General features: G+C 41.1%; 1 protein-coding gene across 1 annotated transcript; it reads left to right on the forward strand.

Moving 5' to 3' along the window:
• The first annotated feature begins 3,257 nt into the window (after positions 1-3,257).
• Tktl1 (transketolase like 1) lies at positions 3,258-27,832 on the forward strand. Its single transcript, XM_036175376.1, is given in 16 exon segments — positions 3,258-3,391; positions 7,683-7,800; positions 10,640-10,737; positions 12,334-12,525; positions 12,604-12,731; positions 14,406-14,599; positions 15,259-15,426; positions 18,365-18,470; positions 18,473-18,511; positions 20,184-20,240; positions 20,243-20,313; positions 22,593-22,676; positions 23,662-23,758; positions 23,992-24,017; positions 24,019-24,112; positions 27,660-27,832. Coding segments are annotated over 16 exon segments (1,779 nt in total).

Here is a 27,832-nt window from a genome sequence, read left to right on the forward strand (position 1 = left end):
CTACCTACCTGCACACACACACACACACACACACACACACACACGCATGCATGCATACAACACTAAAAATGATTTTTTTTAAGAGATGGGAATTTATCTCAGTAATAGAGGGCTTACCTGGGATTTACGGGGACTAATGTTTGATCTCTATCACCACAAAAAAGAAAATATAAAATAGGATGTTAATAAAATGTAATTATAAATAGCTATATATCATGATCTTGGGGAGATTACTTAATATTATAAATATCCCAGTAATATATATACTAATTTCTACATTCCATAAAATGACAGTTAAAAATGAAATGGTATCACGTATGGTGACACATGCCTGCAATCCCATCACTTGGGAGGCAGCAGAAAGAATTCAAGGTCAGCCTGGGCCACACAGTGAGACCCTATCTCAAAAAAGCAGAAAGAAAGAAAAAAGAAAGAAAGAAAAGAAGGAAGGAAGGAAGGAAAGAAGGAAAGAAGGAAAGAAGGAAAGAAGGAAAGGAAGAAAGCCAACCAAATGAACAAAACAGCCAAGTGAGAATATCTTGAGTCTTTAATTAACTGACTTCAAAGTTTAGAAGAGAAAAATGCAAAATGCAAAGTAGCTAGGAAAATTTGGGAAAAAATATTGAATTAGGGTCTTAGACTATTCAAAAAATAGAGTGCTTCTTTACTTTATGTACAATAATATAATCAAGACAGAATAAAGAAATAAACATAAGAAACACAACCATAAAAGTATTAAAAGTATCTCTTTAAAAAGGAGGGTTGGAGGGGCACTTAGCAGTTAAAAGCATTTGTTGCTTGCTCTTACAGAGGACCTGGGTTCAGTTCTCAACACCAAGATGGTGGCTCACAGCCATCTCAAACTCCAGCTCCAGGGGATTTGATCCCTTATTCTGATCTCCTTGGGCACTAGGCATGTATGTGGAGCACACACATACATGCAGGCAAAACTCTCATACACATAAAATAAATTAGTTAAGTGGATAATTAAAGAAAAATGAAAGCATGTAATAAATATTTTTACAATTTTTTTTAATAGAAAAGACCTTTCTAAGCAATGCTCAGGCCTAAATGCCATGAAAAAAGATTTACATATTTTATTACCTTAAAAACTCTTATAACCTACTATATGGAAAGAAAAAAAAATGAAGATACAACTTAGGTTTTGATTCACTTTTTAAAAAAATAAAATATCTACCTTACCATTAAAAACTAAAAACAGATATAGGTTAAGGGACAAAGACTAAATATATGTAATAAAGGAGTAATTAGCATCATATTTAAGAAAATCATACAAATTAGTAATTGAAGAACAACCTTACTAAAATAAAATATCAAAAGATAGTATCACATACTTCAGATAGACTGAACTTCGAATGAGCAACAAATATTCTTTTTTTAAAACGGTAGGAAGGGGGCTGGAGAAATTGCTCAGTGGTTAAGAGCACTTGCTCCTCTTACAGAGGACCTTGGTTGGATTCCCAGCACCCAGAAGGTGCCTCACAACCATTCAAAATTTCTGTTTCAGGGGATCCAAAACTGACTTCTTCAGGCACCAGGCATATACATGTGTATATATATATATACACACATGCAGGCAAAACATTCATATACATAAAAAAGTAAACATTTTAAAAATACTAAAAAAATTAAGTAATTAGTAATTTGTATATCAAAGCATTAATTAAATGCCATTCACTTATCCATCAGATTGTCAAAAATTAAAAGTGCTAATAATATACATTAGTTATGAGAATGTAAGGAAAGGAATACTCAGATACTCTGCAAATAGGATCAGTTCAGATTCTTTACTATGCTAAATCAGGCAGCATCTACTGAAAATTTAAATGCAGGAATCTTTTAACATAGCAAGAACAGCAAAGTCCAGTGGCACTCAGGTGACAATTTACACAGGAACTCCTAACTTTTGTATCAAGAGACTGCATTTGGAATCCCATGTTACTGAACCTCGGCACAGCACTGGGTGCTGTGCTGGTGTGAAAGGTTATCCCAAGTCTCTGAGATGAACAGTGTCATCTTTATGGGTAGATACAGCCCAAAAGTTCAAAGAAAAAGTGTATACATTCTACTATAACGAAACTCACCCAAGCCAGGCTCCGCAGTCAAGTTACAGGCCAGCTTTGGACTAAACACTCACTCCGGGCTTGTTGGACAGAAAGTTCTAGAAAGGAAAATAGCTCAGAAATGTCTTTAAGTCTCAAGAAGGCCAGCTCTCCTCACCAGCTGAGAAACCTACTGGAGGTTGAGCTGCTGCATGTGAAGGGTAACCATCCAAAAACGTTGGAATTCTGGGGTGTATTTATTAATATGGTAATAAATTGTGAATATCAACTTCACAATTATAGCTATTTTCAATTGCAAGCTTCAGTTTCACAACGTTCACTATGTTCTTTACATCTCCAGTCACGCACAACTACTCTCTAATTACAGAACTTTTTTTCATCACCTCCAAAGGAAAACTGTACCTGAACATGGAGGTAGTCCCTTTGAGGAATTGATAACACAAAGAAAAATATAAAGAAATAGAATTAGTCTGTATAGAACTGAAAATGCAAGTTACAGATGTTCAAAATTCTTCTGAGATGGCCACACAGAGACAGCATACAGTCGTGCAGTAAAGGGGTAAACGTATAATGAAAAGTGTACACATCTGTGGAAAGCAGAAGGATACACGTGGCGAAGTGATGCAAGAGCAAAAACGGTGGGACTACACGTGCAATGCAGTGGAAGACTATATGTGCAATAACAAAAGAATACATGTATGGGGCTGGAGAGATGGCTCAGAGGTTAAGAGCACCGACAGCTCTTCCAGAGGTCCTGAGTTCAATTCCCAGCAACCACATGGTGGCTCACAACCATCTGTAATGAGATCTGGTGCCCTCTTCTGTATACATAATAAATAAATAAATCTTAAAAACAAAAACAAAAATACATGTGTGGTGGAGGGGATATATATATATATATATATATATATATATATATATATATATATATATATATAGAGAGAGAGAGAGAGAGAGAGAGAGAGAGAGAGAGAGAGAGAGAGAGAGAGAGACATATAACCAGGATAGACTTATAACTGAGTCACGGACTTGTGGTGGAGGAATGGACCTGCAGAGTTGAGGTATAAGCCCGTGGAATATGTGCGGAGGAAATCAGTTCATGCCTGGCCCTTTTAACTGAGTCGCAGGGCTGAGGCAGCCATTTAGTGCTGCAGAGCAAGACGCTCTGGTAACATGTCAGAAGAAGACTCAAGCCATGGGATGGCCCGCAACGCTGGACCTGATGAGAAAACGTTGCAGGTGTTGAGGGACATGGCCAACCGCCTGCGAATCAGCTCCATCAGGGCCACAAGTGCCTCAACCACTAGGTAAGGCTGCCTGAGAGGGCCTTACCATGCGTTCTTCAGTCCTTACTGAAATTGTGAGGCGAATGGAACCTGCCGTTATCCTCCATTTTCTGCCTTTTGGGACCACCTACCGCCTTTAGATACCCATGAAGTATATATAGTCTTCTTCAGCCTTGGCGGCAGGGGCACTCCCCTGACTACTTTGTGACCAAGGTTCTGGAAGCCCACAAGACCTCCCTTAGTAAGGAAAAATCTAGAACCTAGTCGAGTGAGTGAGCAGGGTTCTCTGGCTAGTTCTAGTTTGGCATTTTAGCGAGGAATGGAGTTTTGTGTGTAAGTTGCAATGGAATTGGGGGGTGGGTGTGATTGAGTGGACCCTTACTCAGGACATTAGGGTGAAAAACGAACCACGCTCTCTGGAGAGCACACCAGAAGGGTAGTGCTCTAGAAGGTCGAGTGGGAAAGAGAGGAGGAAATGTGAGAGGCAGCACTTAAGAGGTGTGGTTTCCAAAAAAGTAGTTGACGGCTTGTAAAAGAAAAAAAAACGGTTAGTGGATTTGTTGATATTTATTGTTTGCTGAAGGTAATTTTGCACCGATATCGATGAAGGATAGAGGTCTAAAGTTTTTTGTTGTCTGTGGCCCAGGCTGGCCCTGAAGTTGATACAAGGGATTCACCTGCTTCCCCAATATTTGGAATTAAGACCTATAATGCTGCTAGTCCACAATTCATTCATATTCTCTCTATTCTTCCCCCTCCCCCTCTCGTTTTTTTTTTGGTTTTTTTTTTTTTTTTTTTGAGACAAGGTTTCTCTGTGTAGCCTTGGCTGTCATGGAACTCCCTCTGTAGAAAACTCACAGAGATCTGCCTGCCTCTGCCTCCTGAGTTCTGGGGTTAAAGGCGTGTGCCACCACTGCCCGACCGTTTTTGGGTTTTTTGTTTGTTTGTTTGTTTTGTTTTGTTTTAAGATGTATTTATTATGTGTACAGTGTTTTGCCTGCATGTATGCCTGCCCACCGGAAGAGGGCATCAGATCTTATTATAGATGTTGTGAGCCACCATGTAATTGCTGGGATTGAACTCAGGACCTTTGGAAAAGCAGCCAGTGCTCTTAACCTCTGAGCCATCTCTCCAGCCCCTCTCTATCTTTTTGAGGCTTGTTTGTTTGGAGGTTTGGTCTTTTGGTTTTTTGGGGGGATAAATGTCTCCCTACATATCCCTGGCTATCCTGGAATTCGAAGTGTAGATCAGGCTGACCTTGGACTCACAAAGTTTCGCCTACCTCTGCCTCCTGAGTGCTGGGATTAAAGCTATGCACCACTACACCCAGCTTGTCCTGTTTTTCAATGACTAAAGTATTAATTGTATGTCTATTCAGACTTCCTAATACTAACTAGCTCCTGTTAGAGTTTCTCTTTCTAGAATTTTTTTCAGTTATTTTGGTTAACAAGTTTTTTTAGGAAACATTTATCCACATTATTGTAAAAAATATTTTTCATTTCTTTAGGAGTGACAAGAATAGCCTCAGCTAGGCAATGGTGGCGCACGCCTTTAGTCCCAGCACTCGGGAGGCAGAGCCAGGCAGATCTCTGTGAGTTCGAGGCCAGTCTAGGCTACAGAGTGAGTTCCAGGAAAGGCACAAAGCTACATAGAGAAACCCTGTCTCAAAAAAACAAAACAAACAAAAAGAATAGCCTCATCTTCATTTTCTGAGTTATGTCAGTCTTTTCACAGTTTCGCCTATCTAACTAAAGCTTTGCTAATGTTTTGCAAGGACCAACTTTGGGTCCTGTGGGTTGTACTTCTGTGCAAAATACTTGCCTATCATGCCCAGGGCTTGATCATTAGCACTGCACAAAAAAGAACTAAGTTTAGTTTTGTAGATTTTCTACCTCTTTTGCTGCACTATTTTTTATATCTACTATGATCTGTATTATTCTTTCCTTCTCTTAAAAGCTTTTGGTTTACTTCTTTTGTAGTTCTTAAGTAGGAAAGTTAAGGTTGTTGATTAGAAATTGTTTTAAAAAAATGAGGTTTAGCTTTACATTTTTCTTTACACTGCTTTTGCTGCATAAGTTTTAGATTTTTGTTTTTATTTTCATGCATCTGTTTCTAATTTTCCTTGTAATATTTTTCCTTTGGTTTGTATAAGAGTTTATTATTTAATTTTCACAACTCTGTTGAATATTTTCTGTTTTTCTGCTGGTTTATAATTTCATGTCCTTGTAGTTACACAAAGTACTTTGCATGTATTTTCTTTTTCAACCTTCCCTGGAGTTCGGAGCACAGCTCAATAGTAGACTATTTGCCTAGCATGTGCAAGGCCCTAGGTTCCATCCCCAGCACTGCAAACATAATTTGCCCTGAAACCTAAACCATGACATTAAGAGGACAAGTTAGTTGCATTTTAAGACACAAGATTTTGGTTGGGTGGTGGTGACACACGCCTCTAATCCTAGCGCTCAGGAGGCAGAGGCAGGTGGATCTCTGAGTTCCAGGCCAGCCTGGTCTACAGAGTGAGTTCTAGGACAGCCAGGGATACACAGGGAAACCCTATCTCATGGCAGGGAAAAGACACAAGATTTTGTTTTGTTTTACATTTTTGTTTTATGAATCTTAAATACAATCACATTGCCAGCTTAATGTTATGCCAAGTCTACCACCACCACCACCACCCCCTGCTGAGGTTACAATTATAGGGTATTACACCAGGCTTTTTTTAAATGAAGCAAATATGTTTATTATGTCTTTTATTTTATCAAATACAGAGAAGGATTTAAGAAGGCAAATATTAACGAGGCATAGTGGCAAACACCTTTAATCCCAGCACTTGGGAGGCAGAGGCAGGTGGATCTCTGAGTTGGAGGCTAACCTGGTCTACAGAGTTAGTTCTAGGGAAATCATTTAAAAAGAAATGCTTGTTACAAGTATACCTTACCTTTTTTTTTCTTTTCTTTTTCACCTGCCTCTGTCTCCCAAGTGCTGGGATTAAAGGTATGTACCACCACCACCCAGCTTGTCTATCTTACCTTAAAGTAGAGAGATGATTAGATAATACAGAAGTTTCTCCAGGTTTTTTTGTTTGGTTTTGATTTTGTTGTTTGTTTGTTTGTTTGATTGATTAATTTTTAAGCATGTGTTCTGGTGATTGGCAAACACTTTACTGATGGAAGTAGCTCTCAAGTCCCCGCTTTATTTGTTTCTTACAGTAGCTTTTTTGGCTGGGATAAGATGATATTTCATCATTGTTGTTTGCTTGTTTGTTTGATTTTGTGATGCTGGAGATAGAACTTGAGCACCCACGTGCTAGACAATACTGTACCACTAAGCTGGCTTCCAGCCTCAGCCACTTGAATCCTGGGATTACAGACATCAGCCACCATGTCTGGCCCTTATTGTAGTTTATATTTACATTTTCTTGGTAATTAATGATGCTATTTTTTTTTAGACAGGGTTTTGCTGTGTAGCCCTGGCTATCCTGGAACTCACTCTGTAGACCAGGCTGGCCTCAAATTCACAGAGATCCACCTGCATGTGCCTCTGGAAATATTTTTTATATACTTGTTGGCCATTCACACTTCTTTCTTTGAAAAATCTATTGAGATTATTTGCCCACTTTAATTTGTTGTTAAATTTTTGAGTTCCTTACCTTTTGAATATTAATGATCTGTCAAATGAATAGCTGGGAAATAGCAGGGAATAAGTTTTGTCCCCTGTCATGTTCTCTCTCCCCTATAAGAAATTCATTTTAGGGGCTGGAGAGATGGCTCAGTGGTTAAGAGCACTGGCTGCTCTTCCAGAAGTCCTGAGTTCAATCCCTAGCACCCAAATGGTGGCTCACAACTATCTAACTGTAATGCCCTCTTCTGGTGTGGAAATGTACATACAGACAAAACACCCATATACATAAAGTAAATAAATAAATAAATATTTCTTAAAAATTCATTTTAGGTAGTAGAATGGAATCTGTGTGATGGTTCTGATAGAGTGAAGCACGTGGAAGTTCTAAAGATGATAGCATATGAGTAAAAGAATGCTCAAGTCAGTAAGAAATTGAACTAAGCCCACTGCATGTCACGTGTAGAAAGAGGGATTGGAAGGTTGCTGACCTCTCAAATGGCCTTTAGTGCCTCAAGCATAGGAGGGCATGGCCCAGCACCCTGATCCTTGGCTGAATTCAGTCAGGCCGGGGGAAATGACTGCTGCTTCTAGTTGAAAGACACAGTATACTGCTGCTATACATAGAAGTACAAGGTGCCCACTGGGAACCATTTGCCTGTGAGAAACAACTTGCATTGTGTCTGCCTTTCAGCCATCTCACACTATGCAGCAGTGCTGCCAAGATCATGTCTGTGCTGTTCTTCTACACAATGAGATATAAACAGGCAGACCCAGAAAATCCAGACAATGACTGATTCATCCTTTCAAAGGTATAATAACAGGGGAATACTGCTGCTTGTTGTTGTTTGTTTTGCAGGGGGTTGTTTTTTGTTGTGTTGTTTTGAGACAGGGGTTTGTATAGCTCAAGCTAGCCACCAACTCACCATGTAGCCCAGGCTGACCCTGAACTCCTTATCTTCCTACCTCCAACTTCTGAATTCTGGAATTATAGGTGTGTACCTTGCTTGATGCTTGCTTCTTAAACTACACTTTAAAGACACCATATGTCAATAGGTGCCTTTTGAAATGGACCCTTTTTTTGTTTTGTTTTGTTTTGTTTTTGTTTTTCGAGACAGGGTTTCTCTGTGTAGCTTTGTGCCTTTCCTGAAATTCACTTGATAGCCCAGGCTGGCCTCGAACTCACAGAGATCCGCCTGCCTCTGCCTCCCGAGTGCTGGATTAAAGGCGTGCACCACCACTGCCCGGCAAAATGGACTCTTATAATGGGCCATTTGCTATTTTTTTTATTCACAGTACAGAGTTGTTCTAGTGAGGCCCACTTGGAGCATGTATAGCAGGAAAGATGAAATGTGGCAGCTGGCTGTCATTGGTAATCTGCCTCATTCCACCTCACTCCTCTGAAGTCCCCATAGATCATACTTTCCCATCCTCTGTGCTGCTTTGAGAGGCAGGTGACTTCAGTGAATCTGCCTTGCTGAACCTGCAGAAACCTGATAATGACTTGGAAGAAGCATCAACCCAAAACTGAAGGGCTTTTAGTTTTACCAGTTTTCTTTCGTTGTTTTGTTTTGTTTTGTTTTGTTTTGTTTTGTTTTGTTTTGTTTTGTTTTGTTTTTCCCAGCTAAGTAAGCCTGGGAAGTAGCCAAAAGATCTTTGTATGAGCAATTTCTTGAAACATACTTGGTGCTAGAACAAAGATAAGTACTTCCTAGAAGCTAATTCTTCCCCTTGGGAGTGTACATATCTTTATTCTAGTTGCCACCACTGAGTTGTGCCCTTCAATACATAATAGTTTATAAGAAAAAGAAAACCCTATCTGGGTATGATAACACATATCTGTAATCTATACACTTAGGCAGCTGGTACAGGAGAATTACCAAGTTTGAGGCCAGCCTAAGCTACATAGCTCCAGGCCAGTCTGGGCTACAAAAATAGCCTATCTAAAAGAAATGTGGGGTAAGAAACCTTTTCTGGACCCTTGTGCCATATCATGCTTCTTGCTGTCACCCCACCCATAATCTCAATAATCTCCTACTTCTAAGTGGAGACTCTGACTCCATGCCAAAAGATAAGTGCTAAGACTTATTTGCCTTCTGCTTCACAGTTAGGAGAAAGCAGAGATGTAGGTCTGTGCTCCAAGGGCATGTAAGACATCTGGGAGCCAGGGCTTGTTACTCTAGGTGGTTTTTTTTTCTGTTGCTAATGAAACACTCTGACCAAAAACAACTTGAAGAGAAAGGATTTATTTGGCTTAAACTTCTAGGTCACAGCCTATCATTTAGAGAAGACAGAAACTCAAGATACTTTACTGGCTTGCTTTCTTCTCTGGCTCATACACAGCTAACCTTCATATATACAATCTAGATCCCCTTGCTAGGGATGGTGCAGCTTGGCTTTCCAAAATCAATCATCAGTCAAGACAGTCTGTATCAGCCATAGAAATGGGTTAATCTTATTGTGGCAATTCTTCAATTGAAGTTCCTTCTTAGGTGACTCTAAGTTGTGTCAAGTTGACAATAAAAACTAACCACCATACTCCATCTCTTGTCAACTTGACACAAACATGTCACTGTTAAACCATAACTTTTCCTTTCTTGTCTGTCCCCTAGGTTTCATGTTAATGTCATATTATAAAATGCAGTACCACATTAAAAGTCACCTATTCTTTAAGAATCTCAATGCTTTACAAGTTCAATGTCTCTTTAAAAGATCAAAGTATCTTAGCTGAGATCTTACAAAATAAAAAAAAATAACTTACATACTTTCTTCTTCCAAAAGGGAGAACCAGGGCATAGAAACAGTTAAAGCAAAGCCCAAAATCCAGCAGTATAAATCAAATCCTGTAGCTCAATGTCCATTATCTCAGAGTCACTCATAATATAATCCTCTGGGCTCCAAAGAGCTTGGGTAGCTCCACCTTCCCAATTCTGGCATCTGCAGCTCACACTGCTTGTCTCCTAGGCTCAAGTTCACACCACTTCACATCTGCTATTGTCCTTGGTGGATAGTGGCAATGAATAAATTTAGTGTGTCTGAAAGTTCAGGAGCAAGGTGTCTCCCACCAAAGCAGCAGTATTTTGACATGGCATTTCGTCCTGTAGGGAAGCACATTCTTTCCATGGAATACTAGTAACCTGTATATAGACTAATGGATATTAGCCAAGGGAAGGTAGAGTGACAGAAAGTTAATCACAAGCATTGGCACTGCCTAGAATACTCAAACACTTTTGTGTTTATAGTTCTTTGAGAACACATATTCTCCAAAAGATTTAACATCTGACTTGTGCACAGCTGAACCAAAGACTATGAAAATGCCTTACATTTTCTATTTTGCACTTAGGTTCCTTTCTCTGTGTTCTAAAAGCTCCAGTTGCCATCACTATGCTGTGGATTCTGTGGCAATGGGTATCTTCCTTGTCTTTGTCACCCAGCTTTGAATTTAGAGTGGGCCCCAGATTTGACCCCTGGTCATCTTATGACCTTGATCTGAGACTTTGTAGATGAGGCAAAGATGATTTCATCCAGTGGGGTGGGAGGGGTAATTCCAATGAGTCAGCAGCAGTAGCCTGCACTCAGTACTAGGCATCTGCCTGAAGCCCATGTTCTGTAGATGTTCCTATATTCAACCGGGTCTCTTTTTTCTTACAGGGACTACCATTTGTTAATATGGCAACAGGATGGCCTGGGCAAGGACTAGGGGCTGCCTGTGGGATGGCATATACTGGCAAGTACTTTGACGAAGCTAGGTAAAGCTCTTACCAAAATCCATTTCACTACCCCACCCCTGCACTTTGCCTCATTAGTTTGAGAAGACAATGATGGTTTTGAAAGTTCTGGTTGCAATGTATTGAAGCAGTAAATAAATTCTATTTGTAGATCTGTTCTAGCATCTCTGGTTGGATCTAAGTGGTGACTGGAGTATTAGAACACTAATATTTTCTGAATCAGCTTCACGTTTTCTGTTCTGCAGAGTTTCACTGTGGAATGAACAACATGTACTTTGCATTAGGAACCCCCAAATATTAGTAACAGATGTCCTTTACTGGGTTGGTTCACAATCTCTTTCTTGGATCTGTGCTCATCTGCTGCTTATAATGAGCAGTACTACAAGTGAAATGCCTGGTTTAGACCTGGGACTTCCTGCAGCTCTGCTGCATGTGGTGAGCCTGAATCTAGAGCTCCTCTGGTTTAGTTTCTCTGGGGTGTGAGCTTATCTTTCATATGATCTCAGGAGATAGCTACCTAGCTCCTAGGAGGCCTTGTTCCAACTCAGAGAGTCCCTTTGGAAGTACTTAGTTGTGTTTCCTCCACCCCTCCAGCAGCTTTCTTGTTCCATTTCTCACAGTTTACTCACACATTTCTCACTGCTGTAAATTTTCACTCATGATTGCCTTTCTTAGTGACAACCTTGAGTTTAATAACTTTTCTTAAGGGTTAGGGAGTTAGGTGACTCAGCAATTAAGAGTACTGGTTGCTCTTCCAGAAGACCCAGATTGGATTCCCAGCACCTACAGGCAGTTTACAACTGTCTGTAACTCCAGTTCTATGGGATCTGACATTTTCTTAGGCATACACATAGGCAAAATACTCATACACATAAAATAAATAAAACATTTTTAAAAAGCTTTTCTTAAGCCCACAGTACTTTCATGAAGTCTGGGGTGCATTTTATTGGTATTCATGTCTCTGCTGCAGAAGAGTGTATTGTTTATGGTGGAGCATAGCTCCCTAGGTAGGATATTTCCATTACTATGATGATTTGTAAATAAATTTTAAAGTCAGAAGTAAAAGGCACCAATGCTTTTAAAAAATGGAGCTTTGCGGGGGGGGGGGGGTATTACCTTATTTATATGTTTCAGGGACCTGCTTTCTCGTTCCCTCTTGCTTGCTGACAAACCAGGAGAGGGAGCAGAAATAACTAAAAATAGTCTTAGAGCTGTAATGAAACCACTAGTCAAAAGTAAAGTTTGTCTCAGGAGGCTCAGACTTCATTTCCTCAGCTGCTAAGCTTGTGAAGATTTGATGAAGAAAATAGCCTTAAGGACCTTCTGAAGTCTGAAGCAGCTCCCAGAGTCTCAGTCTCTCTCTCTCTCTCTCTCTCTCTCTCTCTCTCTCTCTCTCTCTCTCTCTCTCTCTCCCTCCCTCCCTCTCCCTCTCCCTCTCCCTCTCCTTCTCCCTCTCCCTCTTCTTCGCCTCCTTCTCCAACTCTTCTTCTTCTTCCTTTTCTTCCTCCTATTCCTCCCCCCTCCTCCTCCTTTTTTAAAATCTCTCTAAAATTGATTTGCTTGGGTGGCCCCAGTGAGCCCCAGCAGGGTCCTAACTGATTCTTGATTTGTTTCTAGCTATCGGGTGTTCTGTCTTCTGGGTGATGGGGAGTCCACAGAAGGCTCTGTCTGGGAGGCATGAGCCTTTGCATTCTATTACAATCTGGACAATCTTGTGGCAATATTTGATGTGAAGCACATTGGACACACTGGCTCCATGTCCGTTGAGCACTGCATTGCTGTCTACCGGAAGCATTGTGAAGCCTTTGGGTAATTGTTTCTTTGTTTTTGTGCCTTCTTTCTGTCTCATCCTCCTTCTTCATCGTAATCTAACCACTTCCATGACAGGTGGAATACTTACATAGTAGATAGCCGTAATGTGGAAACCCTATGCCATGTGTTCTTACAGGTAGCTCAAGTGAGAGGCAAGCCCACTGCTGTGATTGCCAAGACCTTCAGGGCCCGAGGCATGCCAAGTATGTGTTTACTTCCTATGAGTATTCAAAACATTTGTCCATGGAGCAGAACGGACAGAAGGAAGCACTGACTAGGCTGATGGTTTCCTTACTGAACAGTGTTAATGCTGGTAACATGTGAGGCTGTTTTTCTCTCTTGACCTCATTAGCTAATATATCTTGTTAGGATAGGAGGGGAAGGCCAAACTTCTACCAAGTAAACAAAGGGTTTTTTTGCCCTTGTAAAGAATGGCTAGTAGAACATTTCACCAGTGGGAATATTTCACTAACAGGGAAGGATCTATTATGGTTAGTAATGAGAAAATATGCTATATATAGGGGGCAAACCCATGAGTAAGATGGTATATCCATATACATTTGTCCAGACCCAGATCATCTAGAAGAACACATAGAGAACAGACGCTTGGGAACTGGGGCTGGTGATAGAGAGACTTATTTTTGAATAAAATTTTATTCTAATTAATTCACAAATAAAAACATCAGCTAGTTTAAGGAAGCCACTCAAACACTTTCCTAGTCCCAAACTCTATATATTTCACTGAACTTCAATACAGTTAGAATGGCCACTCTGAAGTAGTGGAGCTTTCCTAAGGGTTTTTTTTACTTTCATTATTACATTTTTTATTCAGTTAATCCACCACATAAAGAGTTAAAACTAGGGGGGAAATGAGACATAATACAAAATGTAACTCTTTGTACATTTCAAGATTACCATCTGGAATTGTCTATCTCAAATTTAGTTTCTCACGTTTAAGTAGTTGAAGAAGACATGATTCATTGTTTTTTTTAAATAATATAGACAATTTAAAATAACACTGATCTGTGACTCCTCCCAAAAAAATACAGCCTTATTCTGGTTCTACAAATTTGGCAAATTTACCAATGAGCCACTGCCAGAACCTGAATGTTTTCCTTGCCTTCACCTCTCCCTTACCCTCCTTACATACCTTGTCACTAGAGTGTATCTCATATGCATTCCCTCCTCTTTCTCTCTACTGCCTTACTGTCACTAAGTCCCCATTACCTTTGTAGAACTACAACAGCTTCATGAAGAGTCTGTCTGCTTCCTGATCACTCTTTTGCAAGCACAGTACTGCAACAGTAATCTTTCTATAGCAAATCTGATCATTCACTCCTCTTCCAAACCTTTCATGGTTTCCAATCTTACTTCAGGTAAAAACTCATATATATAATTGTCACTGTGCTTGGTCTGTCTTTTCAGCCTTGTTTCCTTCATAAAACCCTCCTTTCACCAGCACGTGTGTCAGTGCCTCCCTTAAAAGCCTCAAGACCAGGGCCAAGACTCCCCTGGGGATTCAGCTCAACCTGGTGGATTCAGTACAGGCAGGTCCAGCCCCTCCTTCCAGGCTGAGCAAAGTGTCCCTGTGTAAGCCCAAGGGAGGGGCTGGGGGAAAGGCGGGGGCGGGAGGGGGAGAACAGGGAAACCCATGGCTGATATGTAAAATTAAAACACAAATATAATTTTTAAAAAAGAGAAAAAAGCCTCAAGACCTTTCTTAGGCTGCTCTTACTACAGTTCTATCCCAAGACCCCTATGCCCAGTCCTTATTCCTGTGATTCCTATTCAGATATCTTTTCTTTCAAAGTGACTTTCAGATGATCTGGAAGGTACTCATTAAGCACCTGGAGTGAATATCCTTTGTTTTGTTGTAGATATTGAGGATACAGAAAGTTGGTATGGAAGGCCAATGCCAAAAGAAAGAGCAGATGCAATTATCAAATTAATTGAGAGCCAGATATAGACCAACAGGATTCTTGTACCACCAGCTCCTATTGAAGACTCACCTCAAATCAACATCATGGATATAAATATGACCTCACCCCCTGTTTATGTAGCTGATGACATGGTAGGCAAAAATGTATAAGATTAACTAAAGTCATGTACATCATCATCATGGTTTAAAAAAAATATTCCTTGGATGGCTGGAGACGGCTCAGTGGTTAAGAACACCGACTGCTCTTCCAGAGGACCCGGGTTCAATTCCCAGCACCCACATGGCAACTCACAACTGTCTGTCACTCCAGGATTTGACACCCTCACACAGACAAACAAACAGGCAAAAACAACAATGCACATTAAATTAAAAAATATATATATATATTCCTTAATACACAGGAGTCTTCATTATCCTGACCTCTGTGAATGAACCAGTTGGTAGACAATAATGGAATTTTATTGATGATTTTAAGCTGTAAAGATCATTTTTGCCTCCTCTATATTAACTCTGAAATTTCTTCTTGTTTTGGGTGGGTGGGTGGGTTGGTTTGGAAGAAAGTTTTGTTTGTTTTTTAAAATTGGATCTCACTACAGCCTAGGCTAGACTTGAACTCATTATCCTTCTTGAATTCTGGAGTTACAAATGTGAACCACCATATATGTGATTCTGAAGGATACTGTTGATAAATCAAAAATTTATCAAAGATAACAATTTCTAAACCTATAAAGTAGTAACTACTTTCTAAGTGTACTCCCAAGAAACTCTTACCACTTGACTTTTTGTTCTAGGTGTCTACTCAAAAAGCATGTGGTTTGGCTCTGGCTAAATTAGGCCATGAAAATGACAAAGTTATTGTGCTGGATGGTGACAAGAACTCCAACTTTTCTGACGTATTCAAGAAAGAACAGCCAGAGAGATTCATCCAGTGTCATAGTGCTGAACAAAACATGGGGAGTGTATCATGCAGGTCTCTCAAGTCTTCTCTGTCAGTAGACTATGAAAAGCCTTCTACAGAAGCATTCCAGAGAAACAAGAGGTAAGTAGTCACCTAAAGTCAGAGAGGTGGTTTCTCTGTCTGTTAGACAGAGTGTAAACTTCCCAACACCCCCTGGGCATCCCACCCATACAGATTGAAGTCAGGCTGAGAGCTCTAGATCTGAAATGTCCTAAGCTCCATAGTAGCCCTTTCTGTCCCATCTAACCTGTAACTAGGCAACTTTACAGCCACCCAGGGACAAACAGATTGAGGAACTACCAGATATCTGTGAGTTTGAGGTCAGTCTCATCTATATAGTGAGTTCCTTGCCAGCCAGAGCTACATAGTGAAACCCTGTCTCAAACAATTTCTTTTAATTAAAAAAATATCAATAGTAAAAATTGTCAAAGAATTAAAAAGAAAGAATACTAATAGTTAAAGCTAGTACCTGGGCCAGGCGGTGGTGGCGGCGCACGCCTTTAGTCCCAGCACTCAGGAGGCAGAGCCAGGCGGATCTCTGTGAGTTTGAGGCCAGCCTGGTCTACAGAGCGAGTTCCAGGACAAGAGAAACCCTGTCTTGAAAGGAAAAAAAAAAAAAAAAAAAAAAGCTAGTACCTAAGGTAAATCTGTTGCTGCCCAGAGTGATAATATGCAGAGATACCTGCACCATTCTCAAGAGAAAGGAGTTCATGTCAGGAAACCCTTAGAATTCTAAAACCAAGACCTGCCCACATAGAGGATGACAACTGTCTCAATGCAGAGGCTAAAATAACCCTGAAGAGCACTTTTCTGGACAGGGAACTGGACTAGCAGAGCTCATGTGAATGTATTTTGAAACTAGTAGTCTGATATTTTAAAAAGATGAATTGCCAGCATTTAAAAATCAGATTTTTATGTAGAATCCAAATTTCTACATTCTCTTGAAAAGCAGAAATACCTGCCAGTGGGTTGGCATTCCCTCACAATGCCCACTGGCTGGAGTCGAGCATCATCCCTGTTTAGATGGACATTCCTAGCCAGCTCTCCAGGGGTACTGTACTCTGCTGGCCCCATTGTTCTTTTATAGCACTTCTCTAACCCACCAGTACCGGAATTTAAGCATACCTGTTACATAATAGGTCATCATGATGTTCATTCTTGGGTCTTTTCATTTTGCTTTTATTGTGGTGTTATAGATTGAACCCAGGGCCTTGCATAAGCAAGGCAAGTGCTCTACCACTAAGCTACATCCACAGCAGCTCTTTTTACTTAGAAAAAAGAAGTACAATCTTTATTTTTTTTTAAATTCACCTTCCTGTCAAAAAGCTTGCTGGTATGATTGCTTCATTGATTACTTCAGTCAACAGCCATGTATTCTGGGCCTCACTTTGGTAGGCTCTCCAACAGGAACTTATTATTCAGCTGAAAATGAACCATACATTTTTGATCTTCATGCCTCTGCCTCCCAGCCACAGTGCCTGGCTCAGCATGATTATTTCAATTTATTTACTGTTTGATCTGAAGGTTTTATATTCCAGAATGCCACCCAATATAAAATTAAGGTAGGTGTAAGCATGCCTTTTAACAGTTTGTTAGCTGGAAGATAGTTGGTAAAAGACAGTGGGAAAAGAGGCCATGGGCCTTTTCTCTGGCAGATGAATGTAAAGCCAAATCAATTAACATTTAAGTATCTTGATTTTGGAACCAGCCACAACCATCACCACCCCCTTGGAAAGTTTTTGTTTGTTTCCAGAGATCATGTCCTAGTTCAAACCTGCCTACAGTATATGAGTCTGGAGTGCCAAGGGAAATATAAAGAATAACAATATAGAGTGGAGGTCATTAATAATGTGCATATCAGGGGCTAGAAAGATGGTTCAGGCAAAAGATCCAAGTTTGCTTTCCAACACAATGCTGGGCAACAGCCTGTAACTTCAGCTCCAGGGGATCCTATGGTCTCTTCTGGCCTCCATGGGCAACCAAACACACTGACACACATGGGAGGCAAGAGGAGGGAAGAGAGAGAGAGATTTTTTTTAACTTTGCACATCAGAGAAGCTTTAGACTAGTCTTCCAGAATCAATGGCTCAAAGAGGAAGAATGAACATAGAGCTTTGAGAACTCACCCTATGTACCCATCCATCAAAAAGAGGTTTGCACACTCTAGCCACCTTCATGAGGCAGCAGGACTAGTCCTATTACCACACCACAGAAATCGGAAGCATGATGGATGGTCCTTGTAACAAAGAGAGGTAATTTGTTTTGAATACTAGTGAGAGGTCAATTATGATGCCACTCAAGGTAAAGAGACCACTTGGAAAACTTTTAACTTTAGGGTTCTTCATGGGAATGGAGGCCTGGATGAAGTAGGCTAAGGAGAAAGTAGAAAATGAGAAAGTGGAGATAATGACTAAATGACTTTTTCGACAAATTTTCTATGAAGTAGAACCAATTAGGGCAGTTTCTGGAAGGAAGGGTAAGGTGGAATGGGAAAGCAGAGATGGAAGGTATTGACACATAATTGAATGATAACAGATGATTTAAGAGAAAGTGAGAAACTGATTGAAAGGGAAGGAGTAATAGAATTGGAGATAACCATCTAGTAAGAAAAAGGTTGGGATACAGGATGAGCAGTGGGCAAACCATCCACAGGGAGGGGCAAGCTGATGGCTCAGGGTGGAGGGCAGGGAATGGACAGGCAGATGGATAGATGCTCCATTTCTTAACTTGGTCTCTAGGAGGTGTGAGGTTAAGTATACAACCTGAGGTGGGTAAGAGAGATCCAAGGAAGAGCATAGAGAAGAGACATGCTAGGACTGCAGAATCGTTAACCATGTGCAGAGTAGGAGTTAGTTATATCATGTAGTCTCTGTGGTTTAATGGGGGAGGGGATGAAGCCAAATCCAGGGATGTTCTGCTTCCTGTTCTTTGTGTTTTAGGTGAATGTGGCTCTGGGCTGTACCACCCGTGACTGAACCATTGCTTTTGTTTGCACCTTTGCTGCCTTTTTCACCCAAGCATTTGATTAGATACACATGGGAGCCATCTCATCAACCTTATTGGTTCCCATTGTGGGGTAGCTATTGGTATGCATTCTGAATATTGTCATGTTGATAGCTTTGTTTAGGGTTTGCATTTTCTTACTGTTCACAAAAGGAATTTATTTTTTAAAATCTTCATTGTGTTTTAGATGTTTCAGGTACTCTGGATACCAATCCAGATGAGACACATTACTGTAAAGATCCCATTCAGTTATTGAGAAATGTTTGTCTGCAGGCCTTTCTAAGATTTGCAGCATACCAAATCTGGAATAAGGACAACACACACATCCCAGAATTGTTTTCTGTGCTCTGTGTGGTTACAGCTAATTGGAATAAGCAGCTGTGAACAGCTGAACACACATTTAGGTAGAAGTAGAGCAAGGATTGCTGTTCCACATTTTTGCTTTGTGCAATGGGAAACTTTGAGGAATATGATGCAGGAAATTATGGTAATGAAAACTTCATTCTAGTATCAGTAACCTGCTAGGGATTGCTGGAAACAGGAAAATCTAAGATAGGATTGAAGAAAGATGGGAACCAGCAAGAGGGTAGGAAACCAAAAGTAGCCCTGAGAGAGTAAAGAAAAGAATAAATGTTGCTGACTAATGGAAGGATCTGGAATTATATAAAAAGCAAAAAAGCAAGTATCCAGGAGTTTCTTAGTTCACAATGTCAGGGAATCCTGATCATGAATTACAGAAATTGCATGAAAAAGATGAGTAAACTTGTGGAATATGTCATCCAGATAGTTGTGGCAACTTACATCTGCTGCTAGAATGCTACTTATGTGCACTCAGGAACCATAAAGTGACTCCCTGGCAGAACTAAACTATAGAAAGCAGCTCTGGCTAGAGTTGGGTGTGAAGATAGCTAAGTGAATCTGAAGTGAGGCACAGATGGTAGTCCAGGGAGCAAGTATAGCTGAGAGACAAGGCAACTGAGGCATACCAGCACTTTAGCATGGACAGGGATAAGAGCTGAGAAAGTGCCCCCAAATCTTTACCCAAAACTGGGTTCAGTGAGAATTTGAAAATCAGGACAGCTACAGAGACAAATGGATCTAATATAGAGAGGATCTGGGCTTCTGAGGTTAGACAGTTGTACACAGGACACTCCTTTTCCCAGGAAGAAGTAGGCTCCCTCTCAGTATGTACATTGTGATTTCTGTACACTAATCCCACAGACCCAAGGGCATTCTTGGTCACAGCAGCATCTGAGGGTAACCCAAAAGTATGTTGTCCAGTACTTGAAAGGCCTGCCTAAAATGAATAAGATACTTCAATCTAGAAAAATCTGATTTCTTGAGAGTGAGAAGTAGAATAGAGCCAGAAATACAAAGCCTTGGGATGCTCTTAAGAAGAGGAAGACACAGGATCAGAGACTGGGTAGGGCTGACTCCAGCCTGTGACATTTAGGTAAGAAAGAGCATTGGGTTAACTTGAACAGTGCTTCTTCTACTGTGTGACCAGCCAACTGATTACTGATCTGAAAGATCATTTGATAGCCTAACCTAGAATATTTTAGTGAGCTTTCAAGGAAGATGGTTATGTAAAAGCTAATGTAAATCACAGCAAGTGTTGAACCATGCAGGGCTTTGCTGTAATACAGGGTGTTCTGGAGCAGTAGAGTAGCTGCTTCTCAAGAACGATGGAAGGAGTTGAGAGTGGGTTCCTGGTAGGATTGTGTTCATGTTTTTGTTGATCTGTGGTTTTCTCAGGTGATGACAATCCCTATCACATGGCCCTGGAAGATCTGGCCATGTTCCAAGCAATTCCCAATGTGCTGTTTTCTATCCAAGTGATGCCATCTCCACAGAGCATGCTGTTTATTTGGCAGCCAATACTAAGGTATGTTTAAAGGATGCCAAATCAGAAAATGGTTCTGGACTCTACTACAAGTTTTGAACTGGTAAGAGTTTTGCTTCTTTTCCTACCATAAAATATAAAATGTGGTGCTAGATACTGAGGGTGCTAGCATATTTACCTAGCATGCATGAGGCCCTGGGTTTGATCCCCTGCACCATATAAACTGGTCATGGTGGTACACACCTAAAATCTTAGCATTCAGAAGATGGAGCCAGGAAGGTCAAAATTTCAAGGTCACCTTCAGCTATATTGATAGTTTTAAGCCAGCCTAGGATGCATGAGACCCTAACAACAGGTGACTTTGCACATGAATGTATTGGAATTGTAAAACATGCAAAACTTTCTATATAGGGCAAAAGAGATGGCTCAGTGGAAGTGTGAGTACCAGAATTCAGATCTCTAGAACTCATAAAAATTGGACATGGAGTGGTTGGGGATTTAGCTCAGTGGTAGAGTGCTTGCCTAGCAAGCCTAAGGCCCTGGGTTCAGTCCTCAGCTCTGGAAAAAAATCTTTTAAAAAAATTGGATAGGGATCCAAGTGTGTTGATGCACACCTTTAATCCTAGCACTTGGACTTGAAAATGTATGCATTCAAGTTGACAATACAGTTATATTTACACCTTCTCATTGGAAATGGCTGACTCACTTCATATTCACATATTTAAAGTCTTTCTAAGAATGAATCATTACAAACTATATTGTGGTGAAATTAATTTTTAATGTGTTTTGGGCTTTCTTGTCATCATGAGTCAGTGCCCCTACCATGACTTTTTGTTCCATGAGGACAGGAAAAGTCAGTGCATATTTTAGAAATCTTCCCAAATCAAAAAATTGGACAACATGGAAAATTTATCACTGAGGATATCATTAGGGTCCTGCTTGAGATATTCCTGTCTCAATAGCAAAGTCAGAAGTATAATCTGTTCACTGGCAGTTGAGCTTCTCCCTCACTCCAGAGTCTGCATTTTGTTGTTATGTTAGTAAGAAGAACTGTTCATTCCTCTTTCCTATTGTTTAATGACTTATTACTTAGAATTTATGGTTTGGTTTAATTTTCATGTTTTTTTTCTAATTTTTGAGATTATAATATAACATTTCTCCCTTTTCTTTCCTCTTTCCAAACCCTCCCATATACCCCTCCTTGCTCTCTTTCAAATTCATGGCCTCTTTTTTCATTAACTATTGTTGTTGTTGTTGTTGGCAGTGGTGGTGGTGGTGGTGGTGGTAGTGTGTGTGTGTGTGTGTGTGTGTGTGTGTGTGTGTGTGTGTATACCATATATATTCCTAAATATAACCTGTACAGTCTGTATAATGTTACTTGGACATTTATGTTTTCAGAGCTGGCCATTTGGTATTGAGTAACCAATTGGTGTGCTCCTCCTTGAGGAATCTCTCTCCCACTCTTTGCATTCCTTAGTTACCTGTAGTTCTTTGTGTAGGGTTGAGGTATCCTGGGCTTCCCTGCCCTCATCCATGTTAGCTTGTCTATAGTTGTCCTTGTTCAGTTCATGTTTTGGCAGTCATATTGGTAAGACTTTATGAGTGTAGCTTGTGACATTTCTAGGAGACACAGACTCATGGTACACTCCCTGTTCCTCTGGCTCTTACCATCTTTACACCCTCTCTTCCTCAATGTTCACTGAATGTAGTGGATAGCCATTCCAGCCTTGGCCTGGAAGTTCCAACCCCCATTGAGGCTTCGGTAATGGTCACGCTACAAGGCAGGGCAGAGAGAGGACGCTGAAGACCCAGGATCAAGAGGAGAGGTTTCTCTTGGTTCCAGGACCCTGGACGCTGGAGGTAGACCGAGCAGAGTTCTCCAGAGAACACCGCCGGACTGTGCCATACCTTTCCCAGACCCTTTAACCTACCTATCCCTTCATTTGTAAGTTACCCCACAAAACAAACCTCCCTTTTAACTACTTAATAATTTCACCAATATCTGACGCCCAATGTGGGGCACAAACCCATGACCCTGGGATTAAGAGTCCCATGCTCTACCGACTGAGCTAGCTTAAATAATATAAATGTCTGTGTGTTTATTTTATAAGTGGGTTGTTGGACTAACAGGGCTTGGTGGCACCTGGAGAGAAGCTCTCCAACTACAGCTGAACCTTACATTTGAGAGTGTTTTGTAGATGTATCCATTGAGTCTAGGCTCCACAGCCCTGCAATTTGATTGGTTGTAGTTTTCTGTAATGATCTCCATTTGTTGCAGTTTAATTTTTTAACTGTAGTTCTTGTTTGCACTTATGCCACAGAAAATGTGTTTCATTTGTACCAGCCAAGCAGAAACTACAGTTATTTACACCACTCAAGAAACCTTTCAGATTGGACAGGCCAAGGTAAGGGCATAAGTTTTCCTGTGCTGTCCAGTATCCATTATATAAAGAAATCCATTATAACCCTTGCATATATTCTGGTTGCTTTTCCATTAATAAATCTGTTGTGATCTTTGCCTGATTCTGTACTTCGTTCCAAATGGAATCTTTTTTGTTGAGTTTTTTATTTTGTTTTGAGACAGTATCTCATTATGTACCCCAGGCTGCCCTCAAACTTGGAAACCTTCTACCTTACTGTCTCATATGCAGGGGACTATAGATATGTGGCAGCACACCCAACTTTGTTGCTTCCTTTTATAAGAGAAGGGTTTGTTTGATTTTTATGGTGCTAGAAATTGAGACTGGGTCTTTATGCATGCTAGGCAAATACTCTATCTCTGGGTACATTGCCAGCCTTTTTTGCATTTGTATTTATCAGTTGTGTTTGTGTGTGGCAGGTGCACCACTGCATGCATGTGTAGAAGTCAGAGGACAGCCCTGAGGTGTGGTTGGTTCTCTTCCATGTGGGTCCAATGAATTAAACTCAGGTCATCAGGCTTGGTGGCCAGCACCTTTACCAGCCAAGCTTTCTAGCCTATACAATTGTCAGCCCTTTCTTTTAAAAAGTTTTTTTTTGTTTTGTTTTGTGAGACAGGGTTTCTCTGTGTAGTTTTTGTGCCTGTCCTGAATCTTGCTCTGTAACCCAGGCTGGCCTCGAATCATAGAGATCCACCTGCCTCTGCCACAAGAGTGATGGGATTAAAGGCATGCTCCACCACCACCCGGCTAAAGTTTTATTTTAAGGTAAGTTCTCAACCAAATTGCCCATGCTGTCCTTAAGCTTGAAGTCTTCCTGACTCTAGCTCCTGAGTGAGTGGGAATTCAGATGTGTACCACTGCACCTGGCTTGTAGGTGAATTAACTAATAAATTTGTTAGTCAGGAGCAATTTGTCTTTGAGATGTCTCTTTCCACAGTAACCACATTTTGTTTTGTTGGTGCTGTACCAGGTTGTCCAACACAATGACAATGACAAGGTCACAGTTATTGCAGCAGGAGTCACTCTGCATGAAGCCATAGTGGCTGCTGATGAGCTCTCTAAAGAAGGTCAGTTGAGGGATTGGGGATTTAGCTCAGTGGTAGAGCACTTGCCTAGCAAGCGCAAGGCCCGGGGTTCGATCCTCAGCTCCACAAAAAAAAAAGGTCAGTTGATTGTGTAAACATTGATGTTAGAAGCTGAGAAGAAGTAGAATGTCAGCTATGTGATATACCCGGACTGATCTTTTCATTTTAACCTCTGAGTTTGCTTCTTATACTAAGCTGATATTACTATTCTCCAAATATCTCCATCCGTATCATTGACATTTTTTACCATTAAACCTCTGGACACTGCCACAATAATTTCCAGTGCAAAAGCCACATCTGGCCGAATTATCACTGTGGAGGAACACTACCCAGAAGGTGTGTTGGATACATTGGGTATGGTTTTGTAAGTTTGTTTTGGTAGAATTTTCTTTTTTGGTAGAAAGTGTTTTGTTTGACTGGAGATACACCATGTTCTGTACGTAGCCAACAATAGTTCAATATACCTTTGTTATACTCTTTACAAGTGCATCCATGTAGAGGCCTCTCAGCCATGCAGAGTGGTTTCTTGAACATGGAACATTGTCTGTACATACTTTGTGAGTCCCTGTCATAGAGCCCAGTCAACTAGGGTGGGTCAGTAGCAACACAAAGGTGCCTAATTGAGCAATAGACAGGGAAGCATTCACAAACACTTCTATAGCTTCTTTTGAGTATTGAATTAATAGTTCACTCCCCTGCCCCTTAAAAAAACTAGCTCCTGGCAGAGGGTGGTGGCACACGCCTTTAATCCTAGCCGTTGGGAGGCAGAGGCAGTTGTATCTCTGAGTTTGAGGCCACTCTGGTCTACAGAGCAAGTTCCAGGACAGCCAGGGCTACACAGAGAAACCCTGTCTTGATAAACAAACAAAAACCTATACCCTTGAACCTCGCTTGCTGCATACACCTTTAATATGGCACTGAGTCAAACACAAAGGCAGGTAGATCTCTGAGCTTGAGGCAGTCTGGGCCTACATATCATGTTTCAGATAACCTAGCTTGTCTTCATTAGGATTTCTATTACTGCAACAAAACAGCACGACCAAAAACCAAGTTGGGGAGGAAAAGGTTTATTCAGCTTATACTTCGACATCGCTATTCATCACCAAAGGAAGTCAGGACAGGAACTCAAGCAAGGCAGGATCCTGGAGGCAGGAACTGATTGATGTAGAGGCCATGGAGGGGAGCTGCTTACTGGTTTGTGTCATCCTACTTTCTTATAGAACCCAGGACCACCAGCCCAGTGATGACACCACCCACCATGGGCTGTGCCCTCCCCCATTGATCACTAATTGAGAAATTGCCTTACAGATGGATCTCATGGAGGCAATTTATCAACTGAGTCTCCTTCCTCTCTAGTAATTCTAGCTTGTGTCAAGTTGACACACAAAACCAGCCAGTACAACTGACCCCTTGTCAACTTGATGCCCAAACACATCACTATTAAGCAACAACCTTTCCTTTCTTATTCATCCCCAATTAAAACATTAAAAACATAAATAACTTTAAAAGACCCACAGATTTTACAGATTTACACACATTAAAATTTCAGTCCCTTTAAAATATCCAATCTTTTAAAATTCAAAATCTCTCAACTGCGGGCGCCAGTAAAACACTCTCTTACTTCAAGAGGGAAAAATCAGGGCACAGTCACAATCAAATCAATGCAAAATCAAATTCCAATAACCCAATGTCTGGGGGCCACTCACAATCTTCTGGACTCCTCCAAACAGCTTGGGTCACTTCTCCAGCTCTGCCCTCTGCAGCACACACAGCTTGTCTTCTAAGGTTCCAGCTGGCTCCACTCCACTGCTGCTGCTGTTCTTGGTGGTCATCCCCCCATGGTACTGGCGTCTCTAAAATGCTGGGGTCTTTGCTGCAACTGGGCTTTACTTTTCACCAATAGCCTCTCATAGGTTCTCTTCATGCTGCCAAGCCTCAGTCTCTTGCATATTCCCTTCAGTCCTGGGCCTTCAACTGCCACTGAGGATGTACCTTCACCAATGGCCTCTCTTGGCCTCTCACAGTGCCAAGCCTCAGCTGTTCTCCATGACTCACCCCTTCCTGCTTTCAAAACCAGTACCATCTGGGTGACTCTTACACATTACCAAGTCTGACTACCAGGACAAGGTACAACCTTGGCCTCTTCTGGAACTCAGGTTCTTTGTGCTCTCAGGAAACACTTCCCAGAAGATTTCACCTCAGTGATGCTGGTCTCTTCTTAATCACCACTAATTTCTTAGCTCCAACTAACCAGCATAGATTGTGCCAGTAGCATAAAGGTTTCACTTCAGTAGTTCTGGTATCTTGTTAATCACAGCTGATTATTTAGCCCCAGATAGCCAGAACCACAGAATTTTAAATCAAAATAACAGACAGCCCTGATAGTCTTTAATCTTCCCTTTGAAATTTCACAAGCCAGGCCTCCATCTTCTGCACTGCTCTCAACATCCTTATCTTCCAAGCTCCCACAGAACATCCTACTGAGGTCTCAACACTCAATGGCTTTTCTCCCCAAAGTTCCAAAGTTCTTCCACACACAGTCCTCCCAAAAACATGGTCAAGTCCATCACAGCAATATTCCACTATGCTGGTACCAATTTGTCTTAGTTAAGATTTCTGCTGCTGTGACAAAAAATAAAACATGACCAAAAAGCAAGTTGGGAAGGAAAGGGTTTATTTGGTTTACATTTCCAGATCATAGTCCATCATTAGGAGGAAGTCAGGACAGGAACTCAAACAGGGCAGGAACCTGGAGGCAGGAGCTGATTGATGCAAAGGCCATGGAGAGGTGCTGTTTACTGGCTGGCTTCCCATGGCTTGCTCAGCCTGCTTTCCTATAGAACTCAGGACTACCAGCCCAGGGAACAGCACCACCCACAATGGGCTGTACCCTTCCCCATTGATTACAAATTGAAAAAAAATGCCTTACAGCTATATCTCATGGAGGCATTTCTTCAACTGAGTCTCCTTTCTCTCTGATGACTCTAGCTTGTGTCAAATTGACACATAAAACCAGCCAATACATAGGGATTAATAGACCTGTCTCAAAAAACAACTGGATCCTTACAAACAAAAGAGGAAATGGCAAAAAGTGAGAGTATTTCAGGGAGCTAAGGCTTGGGCTATATTTGGGCCTAGAAAATAGGTTTAAAAAGAGACAACATTCTTTTTTTATGACACAAGACCCTAAGACCACTGGGTATTTCTCTGGAAGGGCTCCCAAATCTAGCGTGCAAGTATGGGAACCTCTGGTAGATATGGGAGAAATACCTGAAGGATCCAACACTTCCCACAATGACCATGTCTGTCCAAGGGTACACACAGTTAGACTGGGCACCCCATGATTCTATTGAAAGCTGGTCATGTTGGCATCTTCTGCTAGACATTTGTACCAAAATTCACCTGACTCCTGTCAGAAAAGTGGGCATTTGTCATAGTCTGCATCACTTGTACTTGTATTCTAGGCACAAGGGCTACACCTGAAGAGGGAGAGAGGTAACAGCAGTAAAGAATGCTTGTACCAGCCAAGGGCCACCATATCAAGCTAGTAGCCAGTTATTTCTCTTGACATGGTTCATTGTGTTTAGTGGTTTTCAGACCTCTGGCAGCTTTAAGAGTCCTAGTTTCCACAATGCCCGCCCCCAATTGCCAAATTACTGGAGACCAGGTTGAGATTAGCCCCCTGCTGTGTGTGTGTAGGGTGGATGATTAGGAGATATGGGATTAGAAGTGAGAACTCTTTAAGCCAGTTGGAGCATGATGATTTGGGTGAATCAAAGACTAATGAAAGTACTTTGCCCGAAAACCAGCAGATTTAAAAGTGTATCACAGGACTTTTAAGGCTTACAGAAGAGATGTTAATATCCCAGCTTTTTCCCCCTAGGTGGCATTGGGGAAGCTGTCTATGCAGCAGTCTCCATGGAGCCTAACATCATAGTTCATCAGCTCCCAGTGACAGGGGTGCTTCAGAATAGGAGATCCAGTGTAGCACTAGATTTTTCTGGACTCAGTACCAGACACATCAATGTAGCTGTGAAATGCATCTTAATGAATTAA

Source organism: Onychomys torridus, chromosome X (assembly GCF_903995425.1).
Source record: "Onychomys torridus chromosome X, mOncTor1.1, whole genome shotgun sequence".
In the NCBI taxonomy this organism is placed as follows: domain Eukaryota; kingdom Metazoa; phylum Chordata; class Mammalia; order Rodentia; family Cricetidae; genus Onychomys; species Onychomys torridus.